This window comes from Crocodylus siamensis, chromosome 8 (assembly GCF_052110815.1).
Source record: "Crocodylus siamensis isolate JL-2025a chromosome 8, ASM5211081v1, whole genome shotgun sequence".
Classification (NCBI taxonomy): Eukaryota; Metazoa; Chordata; order Crocodylia; family Crocodylidae; genus Crocodylus; species Crocodylus siamensis.
This window is the reverse complement of record NC_143402.1, coordinates 56,376,111-56,401,034: the sequence shown is the minus strand read 5'-3', so window position 1 is coordinate 56,401,034 and position 24,924 is coordinate 56,376,111. Positions and strand designations below refer to the sequence as shown.

The 24,924-nt window shown below is 49.9% G+C and overlaps 1 protein-coding gene across 2 annotated transcripts in view; it reads right to left on the bottom strand.

Annotated features, from left to right (window-relative positions):
• Positions 1 to 4,371: 4,371 nt before the first annotated feature.
• The window catches only part of LOC149858676 (A.superbus venom factor 1-like), a 78,707-nt gene continuing 58,154 nt past the window's right edge, over positions 4,372 to 24,924 (bottom strand). For both annotated transcript variants that reach the window (XM_090060194.1, XM_090060195.1), the window contains 10 exons: positions 24,476 to 24,626; positions 20,925 to 20,976; positions 19,577 to 19,664; positions 17,230 to 17,319; positions 16,585 to 16,690; positions 8,924 to 9,013; positions 8,380 to 8,466; positions 6,313 to 6,396; positions 6,078 to 6,213; positions 4,372 to 4,720 (listed from right to left, as the gene is read on the bottom strand). In XM_090060194.1, coding sequence (XP_089916320.1) covers positions 4,579 to 4,720; positions 6,078 to 6,213; positions 6,313 to 6,396; positions 8,380 to 8,466; positions 8,924 to 9,013; positions 16,585 to 16,690; positions 17,230 to 17,319; positions 19,577 to 19,664; positions 20,925 to 20,976; positions 24,476 to 24,626 — 1,026 coding nt within the window. In that variant the 3' untranslated portion in view covers positions 4,372 to 4,578. The remainder of the gene's footprint in view (positions 4,721 to 6,077; positions 6,214 to 6,312; positions 6,397 to 8,379; positions 8,467 to 8,923; positions 9,014 to 16,584; positions 16,691 to 17,229; positions 17,320 to 19,576; positions 19,665 to 20,924; positions 20,977 to 24,475; positions 24,627 to 24,924) is intronic.

Below are 24,924 nucleotides of genomic sequence, written 5' to 3'. Positions count from 1 at the left end.
TATGCTCACCACACTGACCGGATGCCACCCACCTGCTTTGCTTCTCAGCTCCCTGCGCTGGCTCTGATCTTAGCTCATGCTAGCATCTTGCCTGTCCCCAGCTCTGTGACAGCTCTCCTCTGCTTTCTCTTTTCCCCACCAGGGCTTAGGTGGCCCCCCTCAGCCTGAGGAGAGAATGAGGGGTGGGAAGTTTCTGAGAAACCGCATCAGGGCAACTTACCCTGAAAAGAGGAAACCTCAAGACCGGAGAAACCCAGGCCCCATTGCTGCTTAGGCCCTGGCTCTAATACCACAGTCACACGGGGGATATACAGCAACCCAAGTGTGGGAGTTGGGCCTGACCTAGAAGATCCGTGATGCTGGGAAGCCTGTAATACTGTGATCACGTCTAGGCAATATCTCTCAGATGGCGGGAGATGGACTTTCTCTAATGGGAGGTGGGAGATGGATATCCTTTTTCCAAGCCCCACATCTTTTATCACCCCATCTCCTTCAGTTGGGTTAGGCATGGGTGAGGAAGTCAGCAAACCAATGACCTGCTTATCCACATCTGCAATTGCCCACGGGATTTGGAAACCCATCTTATCTTTAGTGACTTGGATCCAGAAACTTTTGGGCAATGGGGACCAATGTTTTTGGCCAGCCAGTTGCAAATTTAGCCCTGCAGACTCCCTGAGCATCATTCTGATCTCCTGTCCCTTTCTGATCTGCTGCTCTCCTGTTTCTATGCTCAGCCCCATCCACTGCCTCTGCTTTCTTCTCCCTGCCCGATCTGTTGCTCTGCTCTCTGCTGCTTTCCCGATATGCTGAACACGCACGCTGGCTGTGCCACTTGTGACTTATGGGCTGTGGGTTGGTAACTCCTGCCACAGAGTCTCTCGCCATGGCACAGATGGGTATATTGCTAGTCTTGTTCTTACTAGCTTATGTACCTAAAGCAGTCTTATCATAGCCATCAGCTTCTGCTATACACCCTACATCTTATCAGGGCTAATTAGCCCAAGTGCCACTGTAAAGCAACTATTCTACTTTTGGCGCCTGAACTCACCGACTGCATCTTGTTACCTACGTGTGCAGCAGTCGCAGGCAGTCTGGCTTAGTGACTAGGCCACTGAGAGAAGGCAAAGAGCCAGGGCTGACTCAGGGCTTGGGAGTCTAAAGTTACCAGATTCTGAGGGAAATTCAGGATCCAAAACCCAGGCCATGGTCAGGGGCTGGGAATCAGATACCAAGTTACCAGGTGCAGGAGACAATTCACAAGCTGAAGTTCAGGGACAGAAACCAGGAAACAGATCCAAGAGGAAATCCAAAGTCAGAATCTAGGAACATCGGGAAAGCAGGAGTACCATGGCACCAAGGCTTACTAAAGCAGACCTTAGTCAGAACTGTTGGCTGGCCTCTTATCTGTTGCCCTAGCTGGGGCTATAGGTAGGCTGTGCTCCCAGGAGCCAACCAGGAAGCCAGACAGCTAGATAGCTGCGGTGGAGCTCATCACTTCAAGAGACTCAAAGCAAATGTGCCTGCTTAGGAAATTAGCCTGAGGTTGGATTGCCTCTTAGGGCCCCTGACAATACACACCCACCTTTCCTCCTACAAACCAATGACTTGAAACTGTGAGTGAACATTATACATGAGAAATATGGGTAAAGAACAGTTTCTACTGCTTATCAGGTAAAAGCAAAAGAAATAGGTTGTTGAGGAGCCATCTCTTCTTCCTCCTTCTGCTTTGTTTAAAAAAACCAAGGGGCATATTATATTCTAGGGGCTTGTTGTAGGCAAGACATTACAGCATGCTGCTACAGATGGACTGAACCCAAGCCCATCATCCGGAAAGTGAGCTTGCCTTGAAGAGATCAACAGATGGAGAACCCACTTCCCCTGCTAGCTGCTGCAAAGATAAAACCCCCGAGCTGTGAATATAGGGCACTGAGCTCTGATGTGAACGTGTCTGTCTGCAGCTTCTACCTGCTGATTCTTGCTCTGGTTTCTAATAAACTGGAGGCCTTTAATACTGACATCTTCTGGTTTGTACATTAAACTTGCATGATGCATCAAACTGGTGTGATGGGCTGGCTGGCAGTGAACTGGCCCAGGGGTTTTGAAAGGGCAAAAGATGATTGGAGGACTTGGGATTCCCCTTCCTCACCAATCTGGTAATAATTTGGCCCAGGGGTTTTGAAGGGGTAAAAGATAATTGGAGGACTTGGGATTCCCTTTCTGGACCAATCAGACCCCAGAGACTCACCCCCCCCCCCCCCCCCGTTGTCCCCTGATTGGCCCCTTGGGTCACCTGGAGGGGGATAAAAGGTGCAGCTGGGTTGACTCAGGAGACACCAGTGAGGGACAGCAAGGAAGGGGCTTCACAGAGCTGAGGCAGGAGCAGTGTCCTGGAAAAGCCAGAAAGAGCAATCCTCGGCAGTGCGCCCAGAAGGTGAGGTGTCCTCTGGGCTCCAGGATCCCCTGGGAGAGGCTGTGGCCAGCAGGAGAGGGTCCCCTGCTCCAGCTAGGATCTGAACAGCACCTGAGAGGTTCCCCCCAGCTCTGCTTCCAGCTCCTCCAATCAGAGGCCAGGCAATACCACATGAGGCTGGGCTCTGGGAAGGCCAAGGGCCCTAGCAGGTAGGAGCAGTACATCCAGTGGTGGCTGTGGCAGCGTTCCTGCTTACCACATGGGATATCTGGGTTCAACTCCCAGCTGAAGTGACCTAGGGTGAGTGAGATAACAAGAAGCAGATCTTCTTGCAGTGGAAAGGGGCCATTGTGCTTTCTCCCCCTCCAGATACTAAAGCCCTATATTTCCTTGTAATCTGAAATTTTGCATTTTGTGCCTCTCTTATATTTCACCAACCTATAGTTTGTTCTGCTGTTTGTGTTTTATATTTTGTTAACCCTGTTTGCGTCAATGATTGTAAGTGTCTAACCTTTGTTGAATTCTGCCCCTTTTGGGGCACTGTAGTGTCCACTATACCCTCTGACTTATGCCTGTTTATGTTCCCAGTATTAAAAAGTATACGGTTACATCCCCATTGGTGGTCTAGCTCTGCTGTATAGGAGAAGACAGTCCCTACACCCCCCACAGCACTTGTGCACCTGCTTTGATCCCTTCAATTGGAGAGAGGGTACCTCTTGGAGTATTGCCCGGGTTACACTGGGTTGTACTAACAGGACTGTCTTCTGCAAACCAAAGGAAGTGATTCTCCAGCCCTATTCAGCACTGGTGAGGCCTCCCCTGGAGTCCTGTGTCCAGTTCTGGGCCACCCACTTCAGGAAGGACATGGACAGGTTGGCAAGAGCCCAGCAGAAAGTGACCAAAATAATCAGGGGCTTGGGAAACAGGACTGATGAGGATAGGCTGAAGAGCTTGGGCAATGAAGTCTGGAGAAAGGAAAACTGAGAAGGGATTTGATCACAGTCTTCAAATCCCTGAAAGGTGATGACAGAGAAGATGGAGATGGGATTTTCTCTGTGTCCATAATGGACGGACTAGGAACAACAGCATGACGCTGCAGCAGGGAAAATGGAGGCTGGAGATGAGAGAACATTTTGAGTCTGAAGGTGGCTGAGCATTAGAACAGGCTGCCCAGGGAAGTGGTGGAATTTCCATCCCTGGAAATGCCCAACAGCAGGTTAGACAGATACTGGGCTGGGCTGGTTTATTCAGGGCTGATTCTGCCTTGAGCAGGGGGCTGGACTAGATGACACTGTGAGGTCCCTTCCAGTCTGACTTTCCTATGATATGGCCTCATTATGCTACCTCTCTTCTTTGGATGCAATCCAGCCTGTTGCATCTATACAGTTCTTTTTGACTTGTATCCACTCCCAGTGGTAACTGCGAATCACTCCCTGCTGTTTAGTCATTGTGATTAAAGATTGCCACTAAGGCAGGTGAAATCAGGATCTAGCCTGGCTGATTTTATCTTCATTGGAATAGAAGCATGGAGACAATACTGCAAAATGGCTGCTGTGCTTCTCCTTCTGCCAGCCTCAGGGAGACACAGCAAGATGCTTTAACCTTGCTATCCTACCCCCACTCCTCCCCCTGACTTCTAATTCAGTGTTGGCTGCAGGGGACAGGAATGAAGAGCAACAGCCTCAAGCTGCAGCAGGGGAAACAGGTTGGAAATGAGGAGAAACATCCTGACTCTGAGAAGGGTCAAACATTGGAACAGCCCAGAGATGTGGTGGAGTCTCCATCCCTGGCAGTGTCCCGGAGCATGTTGGACAGATATGTGGCTGAGCTGGTCTAGTCGAGGCTGAGGCTGGATGGGACATGACCTGCTAAGGTCCCTTCTAGACCTGCTCTCCTAGGATCCAATGTTATGTGGAGAGACTAGATACTTGTTGTTGAAAGGGCCATACAAGAGGCTATAGTATGAAATCAGGCTTTTTATACTGCTATATATGTTGATGATTGGTTACTTGGAGGTGGGTGAAGGAGTCGAGACAAACCGCAAGCCATCAGAGGATCCAGAAGCGAAAGCACCAACTCTGGGTGCCTGTTACAGAAGCTAAAAAGCAGGCTGCATGAAGCTGAAGCCTTCTTACCCCAGGGCCAGCTGGACGTGCCAACCCCCAGAATTAAGTAGGGCAACCAAACATGGTCATGGCGAGGGAGAACTCCTCAAATTCCTGGCACAGGGTTTGGAAATCTGGGTCCTGGCATTCTTCCTCATTCGGCCATTTCTCAATCCAGGTGTCCTTGCTGATGTAGTAGGAGAGTCTGAAAAGGATGGGGGGGAAAAAGGATTTGACCCTGGAATCTTGCAAGTCACCACTTCCCACCATGAATAAACTCTGCAGGGTTTCTCTTTAAGAGTAGGCTTCTGGCATACAACAGACACCTTTTAATCCCCCCTCTTCCCTCCCTGGAAATGGTAGTATATATTATATGTGAGAAATATGGTAAGAACAGTTTCTGCCAATGATGACGGGCAGAAGCGAAAGTCGAAACTACAGACAATCCCCATGCAGCAGCAGGATGAATAGGAGGAAAGATCTTTTATTTCTTCGTTGTCACTTCCAAAAGCAAGGGCCAGGCCTCTACTGCAGAGGAAAACTACTCCCCAGCCTCAGTTTGTGCTCATTTGGTCAGATGGTCAAATTCTTCCCTGATGCCTAATGTGTCAGCCTGATCCTGAACAGAGGGGCAAGACCCTCTAGCCAGGAACTCCTGGGTTTGAGTCCCAGCATGGCCCAAACACCATCCCCAGCCTGGGCTGCAGCCAGGGGCAGATGTGGGAGAGTGGTGCAGTTGCCTCCCTTTAATTCCTGGTCCATCCAAAGCTTATAACCAACTGCCTGGCAGTAGCAGCAGTATTTCTATTCAGACAGCAGCAAGGCAGTCAACTGATGTCACAGTTTAGTGTCACCTACCTGATTTCCTCCTAAACTCTTCACTCTGTAGGTGTTAATGACCCCCTTTCTAGCTAGAAGCATTCACTCAGGTCTGGAAATGTTAGCTCAGGAGAGCCTTTTATGTGTGGCAATAACTTCAAAGGAAGCACTAGATGTGCTGGCAAGGTGCCCAAGAAGGGTATTAGGTTTTTTAAATATATAATATGTCAGAGAGTAAATTAATGCACATTCCAGTGAAGTTGGGTTCTTTTGGTTCAACCTTAAATTGAATGCTATAGCTGTAGGCCTCTGGCTTATTAGTGAAACTTCTAGTTTTGTTTTTAACCAGAGAAAAATGTGCATTGTGTTCTGGGGGATGATGCACCACAGCAGCTGCACCCCCCTTTTTCAAAATCCCAGATCCACCCATGGCTGCAGCCAACACCCAACACAGAAAAATATATCCTGACACATGTAGCAAGAGGAAGTGAAAAATAATTCCTTGCCAGCCTCATGTGGCAACCTGTAAAGCTTAGGAGATCTCCCTAGTAGATGATAGCCATTGCTATGCTTAGGTTATCCCTGACCAATGTGTATCCAACCTCTCTTTGAACACCTTGAATGATGGATTTATGCTAGTGAAATGCACAGCTGGCCACCCCTTACCAATTAACCCATGGAATTAAGCAACATGCTGTAACCTCCCAGCCTCCACTGAGGGCTTTGATGGGTGTTAAACTCACCCATTTTTCATGTTCCACAAATCGCTGCTCAGGCCCCAGATCAAATAGTACTTGTTCACCTCCATACTCAGTGAGTCCCGGCACTTAATGTGGCTGATGAACCTGCGATTTCCACTTTGGGGGTTTTCATCTGACCCTTTAGTGGGGAAGAATCAAGAGGATTGTTTAAATGCTCTGGAGAGTGGAGAGGCTGGGAGAAGGGGGTTCATTTTGGAGTCCAAGGACGATCCTTCACCTGCTTTGATGATCTGCAGGATCTCCATCATGTAGTTGTCATAACTGCTTTCCTCTTTCTTGCTCACCAGTTTGGTCTTGTATACTTGGAGGGGTGGGGAGGAAAGAGAAACAGGTTAGTAGCCAGTGGTGTCCAACCTCTTCACCCTGTGGCTTGGGTAGTGGGGGGCTAGGTCCATCCACAGGCCAGATCTAGCCAGTGAGTTCAATGCGGCACATGGGGCCAGTGTGGCAGGGCCTGATCTGGCTGCAGGTGGGGGCATGCAGCTGAACCCTTATCCATCCAGCTAGGAGGTGGGGAGTAGCCTAGCCCCGATCCAGGTGCTAGGGGCAGAGGTGAGGGGTGGGCGGTGGCTCTGATCTGAACACATGGAGGTGGGGGGGCACAATGGTCCTGGTCCATACGGCGGGGGGAGTGGTGCAGCCTCAGTCCAGATGTGGGGGGTAGAGTGCAACCCTGATCTGGATCCATGGGGGAGGGCGTCTCAGTAGCTCTAATTCAGATGTTGGGGGTGGAGTTGTCCCAATGTGGGCGTAGGAGGTGGGGGAGTCAGAATGGCCCTGATCCCAATGAGTGTGTGTGTGTGTGTGTGTATTGAGTGGCCCCAATCCATGCATAAGAAGGGCAGCAGCCCCAATCCAGATACAGAGGTGGCGGGGCGTGGATTAAATCTGATCCAGATGGGGGGTGGGGGGAGGCAGTGGCCTCCATCTGGATGTGGAGGAGAGGGATGCATAGGGGATGGACCTGGCTCTGATCCCACTTTGTGGCAATGGCCTGGGCAGGGCTGGATCCTTCTGCCTGGAGCTTCCACTGTTTCCAGCTGCCACATTTCCCAAGCCATGGGGATCCCCATGGGTTGGAGGCCTGGGCTCTGTGGGCCAGATTTGTCTTGAAGGCTGGGGGTTGAGCAGCCCCGGTTACAAGTTTATCATAGAATCCTAGGGACGTGGGGCTGGAAGGGACCTTTACAGCTCACACTGAGTCCAACCCCCTGCCTCAGGCAGGATCAGCCCTGTCCAAGCCATCCCAGACTAATGTATCATCTAAACTCTTTGTAAAACTACTGTCCACCCTGACACAACAATGGACATCCCACCCCAACCTGCTGTACTTTCCTGCGCTGAGGCAAACTGAGAAAGAGAGAGACTTGAGCAACTGACAGAGCCTTGACTGCTTTCTTTTGCTGGAATTTCCCCCTAGCAGCTTGAATACTGGTGTTTCTTAGCTGTGTGAGAGGTAGTGCTAAGAACTGAGGGGACCCAGAGAACAGCGACATGTAGCAGCTTGTTAGAACCTCAGGGACCATCTTTAAGTCATGTCTGAATGGCTGGGTGCCCTATAGAGAGGCCCAAATACTTTCCAAGCCCACTGTTAGGGTCAAGATGACATGTCCAGCTTGTAGACTTCATGAGCCAAAGATGGAGCCTGAATTCGAGTAATTCTGGGCAGGAGTCTCTTCCTGATCTGCTACTCTGCTTTCTGCTCCCTGCCTTATACTCCCTGTCCCATCCCCACCCACAGAGGCTGCTCATGCCATATCTAGCAAGTTGGACACCCCTGCCTTCTACTGCCAGCTCTGGGCTGGATCCAAAAATCACAAGAAATTTACTCTCCAGAGGCTGGTCGGAAGAAGGTGAGATCAGCAGATCTACCCAAATTTCTGCCATAACAGGAACTCGATCACCTCTGGAGTCTTTTTTACAGCAAATCCTGAAGACACCTGTAATTTACGTGATCCACAACAGACCTAGATGTTGGGATGTGATCAAGAAGGTGCTGCGGCCTCCAGGGCTTGTAGGACACAGCTGCCCACTCAGCTCAGACAGTTTAAGATGAACACCGTAGTTTTGGAGGGCTGATTTTTTGGGGGAAAGCTGCATGTGGTATGTGAGTATTTATACTATTTCCATTATACACCCCGCCCCACCTGGGCTCAGGTTCAGATGAATCACCTAAGCCTGATGGCACATTTCACTGAGGATAACTGGAAGCTGTCTCCCAGTTATGTCTGAGCCCCATCTCCACTCCCAAGCAAGGCTCAGATTAAAACTCAGATTTTTTTACCATAATCCACCCCAGGTTCGCAGGCTTCTTCAATTCGCCTGTTTAGCGTGATGTCACTGTCCATCCTGTGTTGCACAAAGCACTCTTCTGTGGTGGGGGAAAAAGAGGAAGACACCAAAAATCACCAGGAAAGACCACTCAGTACCACTCACCCATTGAGACTCATAACCAGGGGTGTGGGAGGGACTTGATTATCCTGCTCAGCCCAAAACTATTGCCAATTTGAAAGCAGCTGGGAAAAGTTTCACTGAGAGAGGGAAATACTTCTTGCTGCCTGAGAGAGAAGCAGGCAGCCATCTTGGAGCACAGTGTCTCCATGCTTCTGTGCCGGCAAAAAAAAAAAATCAGCTTGGCTGCTTGAGACATGTACCCCAGTTTTGGAGGGCTATTTTTGGGTGGACAGTGAAGGTGTGTGTGGTATATGAATAAATATGGTATTTCCCTTACCAATCAGGCTCAGGTCTAGTTGAGCCACGTGAACCAGCTGGTTCACTTCCCTGCCCATAACGCCTAGAAATGAACTAGAGACAGGCCAGGTTCTTACCTTCTGCACAGCGGCAAACATCCTCATGACAGATCTTACTGAGCTGGCCAGTCTGAGAAGGCAGGTGGTAGAATTTGGTACAGCGGTTATCTGCAGGAAAAGCAGAGCAACATGGGGGTACTAGGTTTGAAAATTGGAAGGGAACCTCAATTTTCTTTCTAACCTTGGTGAGGGCTTCCCTGGAGTCTTGCGTCCAGTTTTGGGCCCTGTGCTTTGAGAAGGAGGTGGACAGATTGGAAAGAGTCCAGTGCAGAGTGACAACAATGATTAGAGACCTGGGAGACAGTACTGATCAGGAAAGGCTGAAAGAACTAGGATTATTGAGTCTGGGGAAGAAAAGATTGAGGGGGCATTTGATCACAATTTTCAAATCCCTGAAGGCTGATGACAGGGAAGGATGGAGATGGGCTTTTCTCTGTGGCCACAGGGGGAAGAACTAGGAGCAACAGCCTCAAGCTCAAAGACTGCAGCACTGGTGTCATTGTGAAGGCTTTGGCTTCCATGACCTCAGTCTGCTCTTTGGTGAGAGAGGCAGCGAGCTGCTGGGAAGAGATGGCCTCCACCTCTCTCCACTGGGGAGGAGGCTCTTCTGAGCCAAACTGGCTGACCAGCTCCACTGGTCTTTAAACTAAGCCCATTGGGGGACAGGGGGACTACTGCCACTGCTGGCCCACTGAGCAATCCTTGCAAAGCCAGCAGGCCAAGGCACTTAAGGGAGCCCACCCCTGCCCCAGCCCTGGAACAATCTGTAGGCAAGGCAAGGGCCCCCAAGGGGACACTTTTCTGCCTGTTCAAAAATGCCAGGAGCTTGGGGAATAAACAGGAGGAATCTGTCCTCCTGCTTAACACAAATAATTATGATGTCATAGGGATAATGGAGACCTGGTGGGACTCCACCCATGACTGGACCATGGGTATAGATGGCTATACCCTGTACAGGAGAGATGGAGAGGACAAAAGGGGCAGGGGTATAGCTCTCTATGTCAAGGAAAGCTATGTGTCCCTGCAAGCCAATATTGGCATCAAGGGTGGACAACTGGAGACCCTCTGGGTTAAAATCCGTGAGGAACACGGCACAGGTGACACAATGGTGGAAGTCTACTACAGACTGCCCACCCAAAATCAAGAGCTTGACCAGGAGTTCACCAGGGAATGGCTGAAGCCACCTGCTTCTGGTCCATGGTTGTCATGGGAAGACTTCAACTACCCAGACATCTCGTGGGAAGAGCGCTCGGCCAAAACTGAGCGGTCGCAAAGCTTCCCCTCATGCGTGGATGACCTTTATTTGGCACAAGAAGTCTATGGGCCAACAAGACATAAAGCGCTGCTCTACTTGGTAGTGGCAACCGGAAATGACTTAATCAGTGACCTAATGATCAAAGGGAAGCTGAGTGACAGTGACCACGAACTGATCACCTTCACCATCTGCTGTAAAGCTGGCAAGTCAGTCAGCAATACAGAAGTCCTTGACTTCAGGAAAGCTGATTTTGATAAGTTTAGGAGGCTTGTTGGGGAGGCCCTGAGGGACCATGACTCCAAGGGGAAGGGAGTTCAGGAAGAGTGGTTGCTCCTTAAGGGAGTGATCCTAGATGCACAAGCTAAGGCTATTCTGTCTCGGAGGAAAGGCAGCAAAAGGGCACAGCCGCCCCTTTTACTCAGCAAGAAACTAGAGGACCTCCTGCGTCTAAAAAGAAAGACCTACAAAGGATGGAGGATGGGATCCATCTCCAAGGTGGAATATTCCGCACTGGTCCAGACCTGCAGGGAGCGAACCAGGAAAGCCAAGGCTGCAATGCAACTCCAAGTGGCTACTAGGATCAAGGATAATAAAAAGTCCTTTTTTAGATATATGGGGAGCCAGAGGAAAGGCAAGGGCAATATTGGACCCCTGCTAAACCAGATGGGACAACTGACAGTTGGTACCCAGGAAACAGCCAACCTAGTAACTGGGTACTTTGCGTTGGTCTTTGTGAGGGAGTGGCGACTAGGGGCGGCCGTGAGCTCCCTAGCGCCGCCTACCGTCACGTTAGGGTGATGTAGCACCCTCAGAACCTCGCCCGCCACGACTTTGATGGTAAAATATATAATGTGGAGGCTGCCAGTTTCCCTAATGGACGGTCTAGTTGTTCGTCCCTATTCCAGACGGGTTATCTATGCGCTTCCTGCCTTAAGGGCAACGCGTGCCTCCAAGCCTCCCCCTCAGCACGCCCCAAGCCTCGCAGCTGTTCCGGGGGACGCTTGTATGGTCCCTCGCCCCTCGGGTGCCCTTGTTCTCACTCCCGGGCACCGGGGCTCTTCGCCCACCTGGCGCCTCCGTGGGTCGGGCCCCAATCTCTCGCCCGTTCCCCGCGCCCTGGGCCTGTCACGCTGGCGCCCAGCTACTTGCTGGCGCCTCCTGGGTCGGCTCGCCAGCGCCGCTCACTACCGGCGCCCCCTGGGCCGGGTCCTAGCCGGCGCCTGGCTAATCGCCGGCTCTGTCTTAAGTCTGGAGCGCTCTCGCCGCCCTAGCCTCGGCGCCCTTGGGCCGGCACGCTCCCTCTGCCCGGATCTCGGCTCTATCACCGCCCTAGTCTCGGCGCCCCCGGGCCGGCTCACTCCCGCCGCCCTAGTCTCGGCGCCCCCGGGCCGGCTCACTCCCGCCGCCCTAGTCTCGGCGCCCCCGGGCCGGCTCACTCCCGCCGCCCTAGTCTCGGCGCCCCCGGGCCGGCTCACTCCCGCCGCCCTAGTCTTGGCGCCCTCGGGTGGTTAGCTCGGCTGCTCTCACTGCGCCAGCCTTAGCTCTATCGCCACCCTAGTCTCGGCGCCCTTGGGCCGGCGCTATCACCGCCCTAGTCTCGGCGCCCTTGGGTGGCTAGCTAGGCCTGGCTATTCGGCCCCTCTCTGGGGCCTCGCCCCCCCCAGGGGCCTCTACCGCGCTCCCTGCGCTTCGCCCCTGTGAGCTTCCCACTCTGGGGCCAACACGCCACGCGCCCTGTCGCTGCCCCGCTCCGGGGCCTTGCCCTCTCTAGGGCTGACTCCGCGCCTCTTGCGCTCTGTCGCTGCCCCGCTCCGGGGCTTTGCCCTCTCGGGGCTGACTCCGCGCCTCTTGCGCTCTGTCGCTGCCCCGCTCCGGGGCTAAACACTGCCCTTATGGGCCGGGGTCTGTAACCCCGCACACCGCGCCTCCCTGGCGCACTATAATGCCCAGCAGCACCGACACTAGTGCCCCTGGCACTGTGCCTCAACTGGGCACTGGGAACCCCCAAGCTGTTGGGGAGCTCCCCTGAGGCCTCCTCGCTCCCCTACAGCCTCACCCGGTCCTCCGGTGTAAACTGTACCGTAATACTCCAGCCATCTGGCTATAACATAAATACAGAGGCTCCACACGCCTAACAACTCCAAGCCCCACCAGGGCTTTCCATCCTACCTCCAGTCAGGGCGGTCTTGTTCCCTGCATCATCGCGGCCTGTTAGTGGGGCAAAGCAACAAGCACTCGCTCAGGCCACTCAGCTCGAGCCGCAGAGCTCCTGCTCCTGCGGCAGCCAGAAGGGAACTGTGTGTCTAGCTCCGGCCTCAGCTAGTTATAAAGGCCTGGCCCTGCCCTCTTCCGGCCATGTGACCGCCTGGTTGCCCTGGCAACCAGGCACCTGAGCTGCCTGGGTGATTGACAGCTCTGCCAATCACCCTCTCAATCCCGGAGCACCTCTGTGACTCCGTGACAGTCTTTCACCAGTCCCATAGAACACCTGCCCATCACGGGACAGGGAGGTCCGGGTGAGGGGGATCTCCTGTCCTCCATCAATGCTGACCTTGTGAAGGAACACCTTGAGAGGTTGGACACCTTCAAGTCAGCCGGCCCTGACCATCTACACCCGAGGGTACTGAAGGAGCTGGCGAGCATCATAGCCCAGCCTCTGGCACTGATCTTTGAGAACTCCTGGTGCTCTGGTGTAGTGCCCAAAGACTGGAAGAAGGCCAATGTAGTGCCTATCTTCAAGAAAGGGAGGAAAGTGGATCTGGCAAATTACAGGCCCATCAGCCTGACCTCTATTCTGGGGAAGGTCTTAGAAAATATTATCAAAGAGGCCATTCTTAACACACTGGCCGATGGCAACATCCTGAGGGATAGCCAGCACAAGTTTGTTGTGGGTAGGTCTAGCTTGACCATCTTATTTCCTTTTATGACCAGGTGACCTATCACCTGGACAAGGGAGAGGAGATTGTTGTATATCTTGACTTTAAAAAAGCCTTTGATCTGGTATCCCATGATCAACTCTTGGCAAAAGTGACTAACTGTGGCCTTGGGTCCACCATGATCCGATGACTGAGGAATTGGCTCCGTGGTCGGACCCAGAGAGTGGTGGTTGATGGAAGTCAATTGTTGTGGTGCCCTGTGACCAGTGGGGTCCCCCAATGCTCTGTCCTTAGACCTGTATTGTTGAACATCTTCATTAATGATGTAGACATTGGAGTCAGAAGCGGACTGGCCAAGTTTGCCAATGATACCAAACTCTGGGGTAAAGCAGGACAGGAGGGTGATCTAGGGTGACCTTGACAGGCTCAGAAAATGGACGGATGGTGGTTAACACTGAAAAATGCAAGGTTCTCCACCTTGGGAGGAAAAACCTGCAGCATCCTTATAGGCTCAGCAGTGCTATACTGGTTAGCACTAGGGATGAAAGGGACTTGGGTGTCATCATTAACCACAAGATGAACATAAGCCTTCAATGTGATGCTGCGGTTAGTAAAGCAACCAAAACGCTGGTTTGCATCCATAGATGCGTCTCAGCAAATCCCAGGACGTCATTCTCCCATTGCACTTGGCCTTGGTGAGGCCGCAGCTGGAGTACTGCGTCCAGTTTTGGGCTCCATAATTCAAAAAGGATGTGGAGAAGCTTGAGAGAGTCCATAGAAGAGCCATGCACATGATCAGAGGTCAAGAAAACAAATCTTATGATGACAGGCTGAGAGCTATAGGACTTTTCAGCCTGGAAAAGTGCAGGCTCAGGGGTGATCTGATGGCCACCTATAAGTTTATCAGGGGTGACCACCAGGATCTGGGGGAACGTCTGTTCACCAGAGTGCCCCAAGGGGTGATGAGGTCGAACGGTCATAAACTACTACAAGACCGTTTCAGGCTGGACATAAGGAAGAATGTCTTTACTGTCTGAGCCCCCAAGGTCTAGAATAGCCTGCCATCTGAGGTGGTTCAAGCACCTACTTTGAACACCTTCAAGAGAAAATTGGATGTTTTTCTTGCTGGGATCCTATGACCCCAGCTGACTTCCTGCCCCTGGGGCAGCGGGCTTGACTCAATGATCTTCTGAGGTCCCTTCCAGCCCTAATGTCTGTGAAATCTATGAAGCTGCAGCATGGGAAACTGAGGTTAGAGATGAGAAGGCATCTTCTGACATTGCAACAAGGTGCCCAGATTAGTGGAGTCTTCAGCTTTGGGAATGTTCAGCAGACACTTGGCTGGGATGGTTCGCTTCTATGAACAGTATTTGATGAAGTCAGTTTGACATCACTAAAGCTTCTGTTTTCTCTATATCTCATTTTGTTAGTCTATAGGGTGCACATCTACCCTGCCTTTTGCCTGATTTCAGATGAACATGACTAACAACCTCTCTCTGGTATGGTTTAATTAGGGACGATTCTGCCTTGAGCAGGGGGCTGGATTAGATATGACCTCCTGAGGTTCCTTCCAGCCTGACTTTCCTATGGTCCTGAGAGAGAAGCTGGGAGTAACCTTGCAGCACAGTGTTTCCATGCTTCTGTGCCACCAGAGAAAAAATTATCCTATGATCCTTGTTCTGTTAACCATTCCTAATAAGCATGGAGAACAGGACTGATGAAGGCTTATATGAAGCATAGACTATTCTCTGTGGCTACAGGGGACAGGACTAGAAATGGCCTTAAGCTGCAGCAGAAGAAATTGAGGTTGGAGGTGAGGAGAAATGTTCTGACTCTGAGCATTGGAACAGGCTGCCTGGAGACACGGTAGAGTCTCCATCCCTGGAAATGTCCAATAGCAGGCTGGACAGACCCTGGGCTAGGATGGTTTAGTCAGGGATGATCCTGCCTTGAGCTTGAGGGGCTGGACAATATGTAACCTCATAAAGGTCCTGCTAAGCCAACATCTATTGTTCTCCTTCTTGAATCTCAAAGAACACCCAATTTCAACCCAGTATTCCTGTCTTGAGCTCGTCATTTGCTCTTAAGCCAGAGGCTGTGTGGAACAAAATCCAGGGCCTTGGAATTTTCCTCTCTGTACACATGGTATCTGCCAGCTGGAATACTTAGGCACTTCTCTGAAGCTTCTGGCCAGAAAAGAGCAGAAAGGATATTCTGCTAATTTTTATGCCAGACAGAATGAGCAATGAGTGAGTCATGACTAAGATCTGGCCATCAGTGTAACTCCAAGTAGACCAGTGAGACCGATTCAGGCTCATGAGATCCAGAAAGCACCACACAGAGAAGGACAACAGGGATGATGAATGGCATGGAAGGACTTACATATGAGAAGAGAGTAACAAGGCTGGGCTTGTTCAGTTTAGAAATTAGATGCTTGAGAGGGGATATGAGAAGTATTTACAAAATACTAAATGGTGAAGAGAAAGCCGGTAGGGATTTATTATTGACTAGCTTTCAGCAGACAAGAACTAGGGGTTACAACATGAAACTAGGAGGCAATCAGTTTAAACTAGTAAGTTTAAACTCATAGGTAGTCAGTTTAAAACTCATAAAAGGAAGATCTTTATCACCCAGCATGTAATTAAAATGTGGAACTTGTTGCCCCCAGATGTGGTGGAAACTGAGCATTTAGCCAGATCCACAAAGAGACTGGACACATCCTTGGAGGAAAGGGGCATCAGTAGCTATGGAGCATGGGCGTGAGGGACACAGCCTCTGAATCAGAACTTCCCAGACCTTAAATGTTGGAGGTTGCAAGTGAGAGCAGAACAGGGAGAAAGTCCTGGTCAGACCGAGTTCATTCTCCTTTTCAGCATCTGCTGTCTGCTGCTGTGTAATAAAGGAGACTGGGCAAGATGGACCTAGGGTCTGGCCCAGTAAGTGTCAGTTCTTATGCTCTAAAGAGACCAATTGTTCATTTCACCCAGCAGTTGCCCCAACTCCAAGGCCTGTATCATCATCATCATAGATTTCAGTACCAACAGGGGCCATGACATCATCTTGTTTGACCTATTGCATCAGAAGGTGGAGAATTCTACCCTGGGAAACCTATCGCCTGCCAGAGATTTAAAAGGATCAGAGGATGGAGAATCTACCTCTTGGTAGCTGGTTCCTGCCATGGGTGGATCACTTTCAAGATCTGAAGCGGAGGTTTAGATCTGGAGATGAATTCTAGACTTCAGCTTTAACTGACTCTTGGATCTCTCACTTTTCTAGTGATACACCCTGATGTTACTTAGGAAGTTGTGAGTCCCCTGGAATGTACTGGATAACATGGTGATATGCATCACCTCATGCCCTGGGTTTTGGGGACAAGGCCTAACACCTGGTTTGCCCCACCCCCAACACGGCACTGTGGGCCAGATCTGGACTGTGGGCCAGATCTGGACTGTGGGCAAATGTTTTCAGAAATCCCATAAAATTGGGGGCAAAGGGAGTATTGTCCTCAGAGGCTGGGGAGGGAGGATGCATCAGAAGATCTCTGTTACCTAAGCCATAATAGTCATAGACAGTCACTGATGCTGGCTGGATGAGCCCCACCTCGAAGAACTGGTGTGCTTTGAACTTCAAGCATTCATTCTCTGTATGGGAAACCTGCAGGAGGAAAGGGGGAGATAAAGACTGATACAGCGTGAGGAAGCCAGGGCAGGCAGGCACAAATGAAGCCCTTTATCCTCTCTAAGTGGCATTGCCATCCTGTTTCCCTGCCCAATCTACTGTTCTGCTTTGTGCTCCTTGACCTGTGCTCCCTTCCCCATCAGCTGCTCTGCTTTCTGCTCCCTGCCCTGTGCCTCCTGCCCCATCTGTAGCTGTGCTTCTTGGTCCCTGCCCTGTGCCACCTGCCTGATCTTTTGCTCTGCTTCCTGCTTTTGGCTCTATCTGTGTTCCCTGCTCCTTTACTAATCTGCCTTGTGTTGCACATAGAGGCTACTTGTGACACACATGCCTTGGATTAGGCTTTTGTAAATAGGGTGGGGAGGAAAAAAGGGAGAGGAAAGGCTGATTTACTGGACATTAGCCAGGGCACCTCTCATTGTAGTTAGGAAAAACTGTGGTCCTACAAGGTGGAAGCAGGAGTAGAACCCAGTTCACCAAGAGCTGGAAGGCGATACAGGCTTTTGAGAAGCTCTTACCTTATCCAGGTAAATGAGGAGAGTGCTTCTATCAGATGCAGTCTTCTCCAATTCATACTTGGAAATGTATCTGTCAACACCTCTGGAGAGCTAAAGCAAGAAGCAGTGTGAGCAGGGGCAGATCCAGGTGCAGTGGGGCAGTTGCACCTCCCTTTACTCTGTCTCACCCCTCCCCCCACCCCCTGATCAAGTTTGAAACAAACTGCCTGGCAGTGGCAGCAGCACTTCTATTCAAGCAGCAGTAAGGGAGACAACTGACTTCATGGCTCATTGCAATCTACCTGATTGAGTGACTTGGACAAACTGGAGGATTAGGCCAAAAGAAATCTCATGAGGTTCAATAAGGATGAGTGCAAAGTCCTGCACTTAGGACAGAACTATCCCATGCACCGGCACAGGCCAAGGGCTGACTGGCTGGGCAGCAGCTCTGCAGAAAAGGACCTGGGGGTTACAGTGGACAATAATCTGAATATGAGCCGGCAGTGTGCCCTTGCTGCCAAGCAGGCTAACAGCATCCTGGGCTGCATTGGTAGGGGTGTTGCCAGTAAGTCAAGGGAAGTGATTATTCCCCTCTATTCAGCACTGATGAAGCCACATCTGGACTACTGTGTTCAGTTTTGGCCCTCCACTACAAAAAGGATGTGGACAAATTAGAGAGCCCAGCGGAGGGCGACAAAAATGGTGAGGGGGTTGGGGGACATGACTTATGAAAAAAGACTGGGGGAACTGGGTTTATTTAGTCTAGAGAAGAGGAGACTAAAAGGAGACTTAATAGCAGCCTTCAACTCCCTGAACCGGGGTTCAAAAGAAGATGGAGCTAGGCTATTCTCAGTGCTGGCAGATGACAGAACAAGGATCAATGGTCTCAAGTTGCAGCAAGGGAAATTTAGGTTAGATTTAGGAAATATTTTCTCACTAGTAAAACACTGGAACAGGTTACCCAGAGAAGTGGTGGAAGCTGCATCCTTGGGGATTTTTAAAACCTGAGTAGACAAAGCCTTGGCTGGGATGATCTAGTTGGGGCTGGTCCTGCTCTGAGCAGGGGGTTGGACTGGATGACCTCCCTGAGGTCCCTTCCAACCCTAACTTTCTATGATTCTATCTGTGATACCTGTGAAGCACTTCACTCTATGGGCATTACTAACCTTCTCTCCTTTTAAATGGTCTTGGTGTTCCAGTAATTTAGCTAGCCCTTTCTTCTGCAATGCTGCTCTCTGTGAGCTGCTTCTGGTCACATAGTTTAATAGCCATGAATAGATCAATCCTCCATGAATTATCTAGTCCCTTGTTCAACCTTGCTCTGCTCTCTGCTGCCAACATTTCCCATGGCAATGAATTCCATAAATTGACTACATGTTGCTTAAAAAAATCCTCCCTCTTGTTAGTTTTAAACCAATCTCCTGCTCATTTCAGCACATGCCCACTGATTCTACTATCCTGGGACTTGGTGAACAACAGTTTCCTGTTTACTTGGTCCACATCCTTCATGATTTCATAAATCTCTATCCTATCCCCCTTAGCCTGCTCCTTTCAAAGCTTAAGAGTCCCAACCTTTTTAAGTCAAGGTTCTTTGGGTGAATCTGATATCTTTTATTAGATGAACTCACATAGTTGGAAAAATTCTTCTTTGCAAGCTTTCAGGTATAAATACCCTTTGTCAGGCTGAGGAAGCATCTGCAGTTGATCTGTGCTCAACCTGATGAAGAATATTTATACCAGAAAGCTTGCAAAGAAGAGTTGTTCCAACTATTTGAGTTGGTCTAATAAAAGATATCAGATTTACCCAAAGAACTTTGTCTGCCTGTGTCCTTAGACCAACACAGCTACAACCTACACCGCCAACCTTTTTAAGACACTGCAGAAGTGTTCAATGATTGTCTCTCCTTTCTTAATGGTGTTGATATTCCAGTAATCAAACTAACCTTTCTTTGAGCAATGTTGCTGTCTGATAGCCAAGCCTGGTGTATCTTTTCCTATTTCATTGCCTTGGACACACTTTAGTTCTTCTTAAAATCCTAGATCCACCCACAGAGACTAAGCTTCAGCAGAAGCTAGGGTTTCAGCTTTAGTTAAGCTGGAAAGGGATGGGGAGTGAGCTGAAGACAAGGCACTGTCTCTGCTCTACGCAGCCATAACTGGAAAAATCCCTTCATTTTACCTTTCAAAAACGAGGTGCAACTTATATCCTGGGGCATGTTGTAGGTCAGAAAATATAGTATTTGAAGTCTCCATTACTGCTCACAAATTCATCTGGGTTCCGTTTAAGCACGAGCACTGGTCCTGAAGTATCTCCCCCTTCCTTTTGTCTCACTTGGTCCCTGCCACCGTGTGGAAAGTCTCAACATACCCTGTTCAGATCCTCTGTGTCTGGAGCAAAGCCTGTGAGCATGGAGATGTCAATGATGGACATGGTGGCATCTACTTCGTCTAGGAACCTGGCACGGGAAAGAAGAGACCTTGACATGAGAATTCAGGGCTGAGAAAAACATGGGACTACTGGCTTGGTGAGCCTGCCCTGTTTCTTTCTAATATAATAAATGCCAGATGATGTATGCATGTGTGGGTTGTGGGGGGTCAACTTTTTTGGCAGGTGGGCTACAAATTAGCTTCACACCTTCCCCCAGTGCCACTCTGATTCCTGTCACCTGCCTGACCAGCTGCTCTGCTTTCTAATCCCTACCCAGTCTGGGGCAGTGAGGATGGGATAGGGAGCAGAAAGCAGAGCAGACAATGGGGCAGTGAGCACAGGGCAGGGAACAGAAAGAAGAGCAACAGATCAGGTAGAAAGCAGAGCAGCTGATGGGGCAGGGAACACAGGAGAGCATGCAGAAAGCAGAGCAACTGATGAGGAGGTGGAAGGAGATTGAAGCAGCATGGACAGAGGGTGTGAGGCTTAATTAATTTGTGGCACACATGCCCTGCCCCCCCCCGCCGCATAGTTTTAGGGGCTCAGTAGCTCTGTAGGTCTGCCTGGGTGTGTCTCTCATGCTCTGGGGAGGTAGCTTGACCCCCCACAACCTGCTGCCACTTTTGTAGAGTGAGTCACTGGGAAAACTATGACACAAAGAGGCACAAACAATAGGCTAAGCTAGGGGCACTTTCTCTCTGCCACAGGCACCTCCATCCTCAGCTGCAGAGCCAGGCTTTTGGCTACAGGAAGGGACTCATTGTGTAAGCTGGCCTGGGGATATACTACTGCCCTGTGAAGCGGGCGCTCAGCGTTCAAATCCTGCTCAGAGGAGTGGGGTCTACAACCAGCCTCCCTGGTGCTACCACCATCCATGAGTAGCCAGACAAAACATGGGGCGTATATGGTGGAAACTGGTGGTGGGTTCTAGCTGGTTGTGCTTTTAGGGGGCTCACATGTTATCACCAAGTATTTTGCAGGCATCATGGCAAAGGAGAGGTTGAAGGGCAATGAGGCAGCTAAATAAAGGGTCTTGCATGGACCTCAGCCAGCTCTATTGTCTTAAAACCCAGCTAGCTATTTCTTGCTCCTCTTTTAAAGTCCCACAGATGCAAGATATTCTTTGAGGTAGCTGTGATAAGCTTCAGACACCACCAGCACATGGTTGGGGTTGAGTTGCTCCAACCAGCCAAAGCAACCCAGATGCCTTTGATTAGACACAGCCTCCCTAGGGTCACAGCTGGCCTGGGTACAACACAACACAAGCCATTAAGTTTACAGTTATCACCTGGTGCAGATTGTGATGAAGACCGATCGTAGGGCTCCTTCTGGGCACCTCACTGGCAATGTAGGAGAGGAAGACAGTTCATGATTTTATAGTGATGTTAGCGTATTTACTCGGCTACCACATTCACTGCCCCCCACCCCCATAAAGTAGCAATTGAAAATTAGGCTGTTTCAAGGCAACTGATTTCTACAAGGGCTGGAGACCATGGGTGCAAGGAGATGGAGGGGCACTCCCCTCCTCGGCCTTACTCTCCCTTCCCCTTCTGGGCAGCCAACAGCAATGGGTTTAACCCTCTGACAGGACAGGTCTGGACCCAGTGGTGGCAGCAGGGGTGACTGCTGCTCACCTTACTGCCAACTTCTTAGCCATTCTCTGTTGGCTCTGGGCATGCTTTTCAGTGGTAGTCAGTAAGCAGAGGCTACCTTACAGGGGTGCGGAAGATTGGAGCAGGGATGGTTGGCATATTGTAGAGGGGACTTCAGCAGTGCGTGTGAACTCAAGAAACCTCCAGCTATACATCTCTGATGGAGTTAGTCTGTAAGGTGCAAGCCACCCCTGCCCTCTGTCTGGTTTCAGGCCTGCTATTCAAGAAAGCTGCTGGCCCCCAGTTTGAAGCTATGGCCTGGAATAGCATTTGCAACTCCTCCTTCCTCTCAACCACTCTCCAGGACAACCACTCTCTCTCCAATCTCTCAGTTCTAATCCTCAAAGGGATTTTACAAAACACCTTTTGTAGATGAGCCAACAAACTTCACTTTATAAATCTACTGAATACATAAAAATCATGAACTAAAGATAGATGTTGGATTTATGGCACGTTATAATTTGCCTGCCATCCAATAACCCCAGGTAATTTATCTACATTTTACCAGCTACATTTTATCACCAATTTACATTCCCCTCTTTTGTCCCTTCCCCCACACCTACCTGTCTAACACCCATTAACTCCTATCCCCAGTACCATAGCAAGTGGGCAGGGGGCAAGTGGGGTGACCTCCCCAGAGGCCGAAACGAAGGGGCACCAACAGGTGCTGCCCAGCTAGGGTGGGGCATGGGATGGAGCCACGAGTGGCTTATTTTGGGAGGTGGGGTGCAGGAATGGGGGGAGGGCAGCTCCCACTGCTGTGTGCACTCCCAGGTAAGGATGTGGGGGCATGTGCTCCCTGGATCTGTGTGCAGGGTGAGGGCGGGCTGCCGCAGCAGGCTTGCCCCAGGCACCAGACTTCCTTGCTATGGTATTGCCTGTCCCCTCTGATCTTCCCGCCACACATTTGCATTTTCCCAGGCCTGCATTTTGCCTATTGGCTTAAGCTTCTATTCAACCCTACAGAGCAGACAAACACCAACAGACTCTCCCTATGACTGAAGAAGGGTGTGTACCCCCAAAAGCTTGTGAAGAACAATTTTTCCAGCTATTCAGTTGGTCTAATGAAAGATACAACATCTATCCAAATAACCTTGTCTCTCTGAGCAACGTGTTATGAGGAAGCATGATTTATGAGGGGACCTGGGGTCAGCTGGCTCTTGGACTCTGGCAGTTCAGAGCTGGATCCAAGCTTTCTGCTTGCCCTCGAACTCTGCCCAGACAAATCCTAGCTAGAAAGAGAGTTGAATCATGGAAAATTCTGTCTGGCTGGGTTTTCTAGAGGTCATCTGGTCCACCTGCCTCATCCAACTGTCTCAATCCCAGCTGTCCCAGAAACATCCTTGTCCTAAAACGGTGCAAGAACCCTGTTGCACATCTACAAGGCCCATTGCCCCAAAATACCCAAAGCTCCTGACTCTGTCCCAGGTGAGGTTAAATGTACTTGAGAGATCCCAGGCAGAGGCTGTGCCCCACTTGCAGAGGAAGGCAAAACCCCCCAGTCTAGGACAGAAGCAATTTTGTCCTCTATAACTCATTATCCCTATCTGTAAAATGGGCATAATGATGCTGACCACCGCCCTACAGAAAAATAACACTGGAGGGGACCTCAGGAGATCATCTTGTCCAACCCCTGGCTCATGACAGGATGAGCCCTGTCTGAATGATCTCAACCAATTTCTTGCCTTGGCTTCCATCTGACTATGAGGAAGAAATCTTTCCTGACCCTAAATGCAACAGTCAGGATGATGCTGAGCAGAGGGATAACACTGTCTAGCCAGAAACCTCCAGGTTTGAGCCTCACCTGTAACATCAGCTTAGCTCAGTCACCATCCCCAGCCTAGGCTGCAGCCAATATCTACTGGCTAAATCGTGCATGGTCACAGCTCCAACTAAGAGACTCACTGTTTTAGAAAGGCACCAGTGTTTTAGAAAGGCTGTCCTAAACAACAACCCGCTTCATGGAGGCTATGAAACATTTGCCACCTCTTAGCTCATGGAAGGTGCCATGCTCAGCTGAAGGAAAAAGACTCCATCTAGTGGCTGATATCAAGCTTAAAGCAGGGTAAGATCATAAGAACAATGGGTCAGACCAATGGTCCATCTAGCCAGGTATCCTTTCTCTGACAGTGGCAGGGGTGGATGCTATAGAGGGAGATCACACACAGGGTATACCTAGGGTGATCCATTCTTTATCTCAAAGCCCTCCCTGGGCTTTGATTCTCAGATGCCATAGGAAACATCTTCAACCGTTTCATTCAATAGCCATTAACAGGCCTATCAGCCACGAAATGATTCAGTCCTTTGTTGAACCTGGCTCTGCTACCTGCTTCCACCACATCTTATGGCAATGAGCTCCACAAGTTAACAACATACTGCTTAAAAAAGTCCTTTCTCTTGTTAGTTTTTAAATGCATCTCCTGCTACTTTCAGTGGGTGCCCCCTACTTCCAGTGTTCTGGGATTGGTAAACAATGGTTCTCCATTCACTTGGTCCACACCCTTCATGATTTTATAGATCTCTATCATCTCCCCACTCAGACTTCTCCTTTCTAAACTGAAGAGTCCTGGCTTTTCAGTTTCTCCTGGTCTGACCACTGCTCCAGGGTAGATTTTCACCTTATAGGACATTATATATAGTATATATAATACATTTTGTTTTTCATTCTGCCTTTCCAAATCAAGGTACGTATCTTATGCTGGAGCATGTTGTATGCAAGAAAATGCGGTATATTACAGAAGTAGTGGGTTCTAACCCTAGTTTAAAATGCATTGGGCTGTGTCCCTTCAGCTAAGCTTCCTCTGCACTGGAAACTGAGCTGCTTAGGGGTGATAGTAATATGAATTAATGCCAATTAATTATTGGCAATGCCTAACACTGATACACAGCTTTTCATATGGCCACCTCAATGTTTTTCATGGAAGCCTGGGAAGCAGTTAGATGAAATGGTTCAGGGGTTGGACTAGATGACTTCCTGAGGTCCCCTCCAGCCTTATTTTTCTATAGGGTGGTGGTCAGGTCATTATGCCCATTTTACAGCTAGGGATAATGAGTTCTAGATTACTAGATTCTTATTGTCCTGGTCTTTATTCAGGCCTGTCAGCTTGGAAACACTTTATCTCCTTAATGGGCATATGTAGAGGGACTCTCCAGCCACATTTTATTTGCCCTTCAGATGGTAACTTACCATGTTGGGCTTCTTCAACAGATACTTCCAAGTCAAACTTGTTGCACTGGGATTCATTCTTGGTAGACTTTGCATTGTAAACAGTCACCACAGTCAAGACCCCTTCTCCTGTTCCTTCTGCTTTCACAACAAAGTCCTTGTTGAGTTTTGTCTGTGAGAAACCCATGGATAGACAAGATGAATTTCCCATGAGATTAACTGGATTTCATAGGATCAAAGTCAGACTGGAAGGGGCTTCATGAGGTCACAACTAGTCCAGCCCCTTCCTCAAGGCAGAATCAAACCTGATTAACCTATCCCAGCACCTGCTCTTGGAGCTATCCAGGGATGGAGATTCCACCACTTCCCCGGGCAGCCTGGTTCAATGCCAGACCACCCTCAGAATCAGAACATTCCCCTTCATCTTCACCTCAGTTTCTTCTGCTGTGACTTGAGGCCATTGCTCCTAG